This window comes from Falco rusticolus, chromosome 5, assembly GCF_015220075.1.
Source record: "Falco rusticolus isolate bFalRus1 chromosome 5, bFalRus1.pri, whole genome shotgun sequence".
In the NCBI taxonomy this organism is placed as follows: domain Eukaryota; kingdom Metazoa; phylum Chordata; class Aves; order Falconiformes; family Falconidae; genus Falco; species Falco rusticolus.
In genome coordinates, this window is record NC_051191.1 from 63933017 (window position 1) to 63941229 (window position 8213).

General features: G+C 43.4%; 1 protein-coding gene across 2 annotated transcripts in view; it reads right to left on the minus strand.

The window, feature by feature from the left end:
• Positions 1-8213, minus strand: part of BRAF (B-Raf proto-oncogene, serine/threonine kinase) — an 88465-nt gene extending 80252 nt beyond the window's left edge. The window contains exon 1 of one of the 2 annotated variants that reach the window (XM_037390749.1): positions 7882-8213. In XM_037390749.1, coding sequence (XP_037246646.1) covers positions 7882-8025 — 144 coding nt within the window. In that variant the 5' untranslated portion in view covers positions 8026-8213. Of the gene's footprint in view, positions 1-2270; positions 2601-7881 lie in introns of those variants that run through there. The other variant, XM_037390751.1, reaches the window with a different exon arrangement.

An 8213-nucleotide genomic window follows, 5' to 3' on the forward strand; every position in this document is an offset into this window, starting at 1 on the left:
ATACAGCAGACTATTTCTTTGCACACCTTAAGCTTAAGACAAGTCATATTTGCGATGAAAAGCAAGCAGCCAACCAGCTAATTACAATAATAAGAAGAAAACACTAGTCAAGCAGAGCTCTTAAACGGCTTGGATCACATGAATTAAAATGACAAATTAACTCAGTCTCAGCTGAACTACAGAACTTACTCTGCTCTCTCCTTGCCAGAGCACACAATTAATTAGACTATCCAGAAAAGATAATCAGCACCTATTTAACAGTTAGTTTTCAATCCATAAAATAACTTGTTACACACTTCACAATATTCCACCACTAAACTATTACTACACAGTGCATGTGTTTCCTGACAGCTGGTTAGAAAATGTAGACAGCTGGAATTGTTAGTCAAATACAAATATATTCTGTTTGTTTAGAAGTACCTGTGATCCAATAAAGTAACTAAGGTATCGCATTTTTTATCACAAACAGGTCTCAAAACCTAAACCAGAGCAAATGTGATTTGCTCCCAATCACAGAGAACAGTCACAAATAGAAACTGCCACAGAAACCACATTCTCCTAAACGGCATTCTATGTTCTACTCAGCAGACCATGCTGCCTTAGTAACCCTAATACCAACATGAAAAATGAAACAATTTTAAACGCAGAATTGGTTCCTTGCCACTCATTGTAGAGTTGGAGAGTTAAAAAAAAAATAAAAATAATCCAAACCAATAAACAACAGCTACCATGGTAGGATGGTGAAAAGAACCATCTAGTTTAGAAAACTGAAAAAAACCCAACACTGGGAAAGATGGAAAAGTACATTTAACACCAGCTTTACTAATAAAGATACTGTTTAAGGGGTCTCACTACAGAACAGATGAAGATATTAGAGGTGGTATACCCCTTTTTGTGGTTAAAAAAAAATTAATCCCAGCCACTTAGTTAAGCAACACATTTTTAAACAGTAAGTACATTTTCTTCATTAACTACCTCACTTGCTTGCCTCCTAGAAAAAAGGTTTTAAAGCAAGTTGGTACCCTTCCTATGGAAATTGAATTGCCTCTTCACACTAAATTTTGTGCAGGTATACTGGGAAAACTCACCAAAATATTTCACTTGATCAGAACCTTGGAAAAACAAAAGCTTCCTTCAGTGCCCAAACACACTCCCTATGATCTCCTGAATTCAGTATCAATAGTACGCAGAATTAATTAGGTACCAAGCACTATACCTGCACTGCATGACAAGCTTCATTTTGAAGAGAGCACAGACTGTTTTGTGATCTTCAATGCTCACATTGGTTGGGGAGTGTCATGGTGGGATGACAGCCAGCAGCACTGTTCCCTGAAAACTAACTGAACTGAGAGGACCTTTGGATAATGGGAATTAAAAATTAGATCTTTGGCTGTTTCACCCTTTTTTGCTAGGGTACATGTTAATAAAACATCATCAGAAACAGAATAAAGAAAGGCACTGTTACTGCTCCTTCAAAATAACACAAATACTAAAAAGGTGAAGTAACAAGCCAAACACTTGCAGCAAGGGATTTAAACAGAAGAGGAAAAAAAAAAAAAAAAAAAAAAAAAAAAGGCATGTAATTCTGCATCAAGCAGCCTTGTTGGTAGCATTAGCCACAGAAGAGGAAATCAGTTGCATAAATATGTATTTCATCATTTTGGAAAGAAGCTGTGCACAGGAGGGAAGATGAGGAGGATTCCATTGTACACCCAAAAAGTTCAAGAGCAATTGCAATAAAAAAGCCAAAGCAAAGAAGTACATATCCTGCACACTGACTTCTGCATCCTCCTGCACTAGCTATAAGAAAATAACTGTGTTCACACACAGAGATTTGTGAACAGTTGAAAATTACAAAAACCATCTCACACCTCAAAAAACTAAATACTGTCTCTAGAACTCTCATGGTCAAAGCTGCTGGAAAAGTATACTTAATATACAAGAAGATCACAGAGGACCTTCACATCGCTGGCATACCGGCAAAACTGTGTCATGTAATCATATTTCGGTGAAAGCTATGCTCAGAAGCAATCCAGCATGGGAAGGTCACAACCATAAAGATCTAACATGTCAGGATCCAAACCTGGCAAGTCCAGCTAAGGAAGCCTCAGCTGAACAAGACTTCTCATCCAAATATAAAAAGTGAAGGCCTATACAGTTTTATGGGACAAAGATGATCTTAAAAAAAAAAAAAAAAAAAAGAGAGAGGGGATAGGGGAAACCACCATACTACCACTACTCCCCCTAAACACATTCCCTTTGTCTCCTACCTCACAAGAGTTTCAGAGCTCATTGGGTGCTGAATGTTGAAGACGTTCAGTTCACTAAGCTTGCAGAAAAATAACCCAGCAAAAGTGATGCCAATTTTCTTCAGCATTAATGAGCTGTATCAACTTCAGAAAAGACCTATGTGGTACTAAGTCAGCACAAGGGAGCAGATCTGGCTGAGCAGCCTGACGCAGGAAACAGCAAAGGCTCTCCCTCTGGGTGGCAAAGCACCATTTGATTGACTTCAGTGTAACTGCAGTGACAGGGAGCGGCATCAACCGTTAGGGACTATGGTTATGACACAGCATTTGTACTACACTGTACGTTACACCACCCTTCAAAAGCAAGTGATGCAAACTGAAAATAAAGCTTATGTACAACTTACACTTGGCCAGAAAGTTTCTCCAAAACCAGCTTCTAATGTAAGGCTGGACTGGAAGAGGATTAGCTATTTCATGACTGTTTGAAACCTTTTATTGCTTCCCTTGGAAGTACAAATAAAATTATATTCCCTTCTAATTGACATTCCCTCCAAAATATTTCATGCAAATTTTCTATAGATAAAACAATTAATAAAACAGAACTACAGACTTACTGCAAAGTAACAAACCAAAGTGGAATATTGGAGCTTTAGGGAAATTGTTGTTTTCCAGTTTGCTTTAAAAAAATGTCTACAGTATTTTTAACTGCATGCAACAAAAGAATTGTCTTTCCTGGCTAAGAAGCGTCAAGAGGGATATTATTAGAACAGCTTTAAAAATAAGAGGTCTTTTGAGTTTAACAACTACAACAAAATACAAATGGGAATAGCATTGGTGGCTTAAGTTAACAACAAAAATTAACAAAAAACTCAGTATCAAACACTTTGTACCCAATCAGTCTGCAAATATCAACAGACAAGAAACAAGCCTCCTGAGACATCAAAACTTTTGAGAGGAAGCTACTACTCTATCAAGCAAATTTTCTGTAATCAAACAAGCTACCACAGGACAGAGCCGTTAATCTTATTCCCTTTTGGGAAAGACATCATAAGCAGAAATCTCTTTAATATCCCCACTAAACTCAAGTATTTCAAGGCTGTTGTCTAATGTTCGATCTACATTGCCACAAAAAAATCATAAAAAGCCTAAGGAAAAAAAGACAAAATATTATCAAAGTCATCAGTTTTTCTACGCCTGGATGAACTTCATTCCCAACATGTATTTGCCTGTGGAGGTGACAGAACCTATTATTGAACATTTTACAAAGAAATTCAGAAAGTCTGTTTTTATGCTTCACTATACTTACTCATAAAGAAAAAGGTCTAACAGTAATGCGAAACCATCTCCTCTTCTACCATTTAAACTCACTACCACTGGCAGTAATCACCACAAGCCTGGAGAATGAATTATTTGCATTCTTTGCATCAGATTTGACAATTTCCATTTCTTTTTTAAACAGCTTGAGGGTTTTTTTCAGTCCTTCCTCAAAGCTCTGACTTTCCAGATTTCAGATCGCTGTTATCTTTCTTCTCTAGACTGACCTCAGCTAGCCTGTGCTTTTCTTGAAGCTGTGACCTGAAGTCAGACATAGTATTCAGCTAAGGCCTTTCCTGTGTTATGCAGAACAGAAGAATTATTTGACTTCTCTTTTGAAATATACTCCTGCAGAATATTATTGGATATGAACCATAATGTAGCTAAAGTTTAACTCGTCCTCACAATTAAACAGGATGTCATTGACAGGCTATAAAGTTAGCTCAATCACTGAACAAAAATGCAATGAAACATAATTGAGATTCAACATCAAACGTATTCCCAAAACTACAAAAGCAATGAAGTAAAAAAATGCTTGCAACATTTCAACTTTCCAAATAAGTAGCACGTTTAATTGTAAACTCTTCAGAGAAAGAGAAACTTAAAAGGAAAGTTCTTCTAGTACTCAGCATGATAGATTCCCTAAATGCTATTGCGACAAAAACCACCTCAGTTTTTCTTTTTATGTTACTTTATGAGAACCTACTACTTACTTTATATCATAAGGTTAGAACACCTTTTTGTTCTATGCATTTTATTATTCTTCTTAAATCATTTTGTAAGATTAAGGTTTCTAAATATATACCTAATATCCATGCAGGATAAATTTCAGCATTGCCACCTAGAAAATGATCGACCGTTGAACAGCTCAGTGAAGCCCTCACTTCACAACCTCCAAAGCTATTTTTGTCTTCCAAAGAGAAGTTCAGGGCACAAAGCTCCAAGTACAGAAAATCCCATTTGAATTATTTAATATTGGTGTAAATAATCTCTAGCAACAAGAACAAGAGCCTTTCCTCCCAGCTGTCACACACTCCTTACTATATCAACAACCCTGTAATACTCCAAAAAGCTTCCATCCAAACAATCTCTTGTCCTGAGAATTCATCCTGGGGAAGAAGCCAATCTACGTGCCTCTGGACACCAGCACTTATCCTAGGCCTCCCAACACCAGCAACTCAACGGTAAAGCAGAAGAGGAAAATTTCTGCAAAATTCACTTGCCCCTACTCTTTTCAAATACTATCTCTCCCATAAGTACCCATTTCCTAAATGTACTATACGAGTGCACAGGCAACTACTCTCACTAATCTGGAGTACAAAAAAAAAAAAAAGCTTCAGCAATTATTACACTCTTATGAAATAACTTAATTATTAATCAGCAGTTAGGCTACTGAAACAACCTCTAAAGCAGTAAATTCATTATTTGATCAAAAACTGTCCATGAGTTGAACAACACTACTTAAATTTGTTTTTCAAAATCCCAACCCTGAATTTGTAAGTGACACTGACGCAGTTGTAACCAACACAGAGCACTCCATTACTATCTTGACACAGAATACCTCCTTTACCAGAGTGCTCCAACTTAAAAGTTTGTGTAAGACTACTTCAAGGTCTGTCAGAAATTCTTGTCCATTCCCCTCTTTTAGAACTAGAAACTGAGTACAGAACTGAAGGTTTTCCTTCTGGAAATCAGGGCTGCAGGGAATGAAAAGATTTCCAGGTATTTCCTCAAAATAAGTGAGATGATGCTCCTTGATTTGCTTTCACAGCAAGGGTACTTTTTAAGCTTAGATTTACCTTGTCTTGAAGGAATGAACCACAACACTAGGACATGTACTTGCATTAGAGCCATGAGTCAGTCAGAAGCACTTCAGTATTTTTCTGACTTATGTCACTTTGCATTTACACTAAAGGTTGGCTTGTTTTAGTATTAAGGATAGTTTCCATTTTAACTGAATCAGCAATTTTTTGGTCTTGAACTTTATTAAAAGTACGGGCTTAGATGAAGTAATAGGTGTACTTACATAGTAAACAAAATTTAATTACTGATGACTTGAGGAAGCACTAGCTAACTAAAGAAAAAAAACACATCAGAAAATAAAAATTCTACCACCAGCTCTGCCCTAGACCTGTGTGTTTCAGTATTTCCAATGTATGAGAAGTTTGCTTTTAAACAATACAAGAATACCCTCAAACACTTTCTAACCTTGAACATATGCACCCATACTTGCAACGCACCAATCTCTCTGGCTGGCAGGTGTTCCAGACACCAGACTGCTCCTCTCCCTCCCTCCCTTTCATATAGGGATGCAAGATATTCAGGGCGGGAGGAGAAGCAGCTATGCTATGTAATTTAGCATTTGGAGTCAAATCTAATGACTGACACAGGCTAAAGCATTTTTGACAGCCAAGTGACTTATGGCAGTTTCACAAACACCTCCCTTGGTAAGAAAATTGATTTTTAAAAAAACATTCTTGCCTCCTGCCATGCCTTCCCCTCCTCTCTCTTGCACTGCAGTTTATTTACTCAGCTCAGCTGTATTGATACTACGGTTTCTAGGGCCACAATATAAACTAGTTATTGAAATAATTCCACAGAATCTGTTTTTTGGTTTTATGGCAGAAATAACTGAGAAAGTCAGTTCCATGCACAGCTGCACCAACACAATCTAGGCGTTAAGTCAGCAAAACGCTTATTAACGTAATTTTGGTGCTGAAAGAAAGCATTTGCTAAAGCCCACTCTTTAGGTATTTAGGTTTCTCAACCAGTTGAGAGTTTCTCCTTACTAGGGAAAGTTAAGATTGAACTTGCATAACTGAAAGCATTTGATCACCCTGCTGGTTAGGTGCAAATACATGTATATTGCTAAGTTTTGCCTGCCTTCAGCAAGTAAGCCAGTAGCTCCTCAGGATGAGGGAATCAATCTCACCTCTTGCTAGCACAGACAGGAGTAGACTTCCCTATTTCTCCTTTCTGGCCCTCTACCCAGAATGAGCTCTTGTACTTGTCAAACTTCTCTAACTCATTAATTCCACTATAATCCACTATGCTATTAATAGATCAAATGCATAAAAAGACAGTCTTTTCCGGGTTAGCTGGGAGTCAAACTGGATCCCTCTGTGAGCTGATGATTGAAGCCAGCTCATTTTCCCTGCAAGAGGCTCTCCCCCCAGAGCAGCAAGGAGTTGTGACCTGGTGGGCTCAGCACCTCACAGGGACACAAGACTCTGCCCACAGAGGACAGGCCCGGTACTAATCACACAGGCACGCTCAGGAAAGCAAAGCTGAGCTGAAATAATCTTCACCAACTAAGGCTTGAAACAAGAAGCAAAGCTTCTGGCATCCGTATTTACCTCCAGAACAGACCTGATGCATGGCATTTGGCAATTTGTTCTGACTTTGATGCCTATGGTATTTGAATCTGCAAAATACCTTGCATTGTTAAGGCACATTTTAGCCCACCTTCTGAAAACGTTTCAGAAGCATGAAGAGCTTACACTTGAACCCCAGCAAAATAGGGAGCACCACTCGCTCTCCGTGGGATCGCGATGTTAAGTAACGTGCCCCCAACACGGGAAGCGTGAGAGAGACACACGCCAGAGGCCCGGCGCCCCCAGGGCCCGCACCGTGCCCCGGCCGTTAACGTCCCCTCAGACTCCCCGTGCAGAAACGGTGAGCCAGGCCAACGGCCACCCAGGAACCGTACCCACCCCGCTTTTAAAATGTATTTCGAGCGTTTCAAAACCACCGGGGGAAACCGGTTATAACCCCACCCCACCCCCCAAACCTTCGCCGGCCGCAGCCCCCAGGTAACAGCGAGCGTGACAGCAGCGGCGCGGAGCCGGGCGCGTTTGAAACGAGGCGGTGACCGCCACCGCCACCCTGCCCAGCCGGAGCGCGGCGCGGCGGGGGAAGCCACAGCCCCCCCGGGCCCGGGCGCGCCGCCTCCTCACGGCGGCACGGGCCGCCCCCGGGACGGAGCGGGCCCGGGCCCCGGGCGCTGCCTGCCGGGAGCGAGGCCGCGGCGAGACGCGCAACCTCCCCGCCCCGCCACTGCATCACCGGCGGCGGCTGGAGCCAGCGGCGCCCCCGCCGCCGGAGGGGGGAGAAGGCCGAGGCCTGCCCGGAGCGAGGATCCCCGCCGCCACCGGCCCCGAGCCTCGCCCTGCCCCGCGGTGCCCCGGCGAGCCCCGCGCCGCCGCCACCGCCCCGTCCGGACCCGCCAGCGGCCCCCGGGTGCGGGCCGGCCGGAGGGGGCGGGGGCGCGATCGGCGGCGGGGGGCGGGGGGCCGCCGCAGCCGCCGTGTGGCCTCACCTCCTCCGGGATGGCCGGGTCGCCGCTGCCGCCGCTGCCCGCCGCGTAACAGGCGCCGAGCGCGGGCGGCGGCGGCTCGGGCTCCATGTCCCCGTTGAAGAGCGAGGCCCCCTCCGCGCTGCTGCCGCTGCTCAGCGCCGCCATCTTGGATCGAAGCGCTTGGGCGAGGGAGGGGGAGGGGGGAGCCGCGTCCCCGCCGCCGGGACGCCCCCAGCCGCGACCCGTAGTGGGAGGGGGGAGGGGGGCGAGCGCAGATCCCGGCCAGCTCCCAGCGGCCCGCGCCACCGTCACGTCACGCCCGACCCGTGACGTCACCCAGAATCGCCACCACG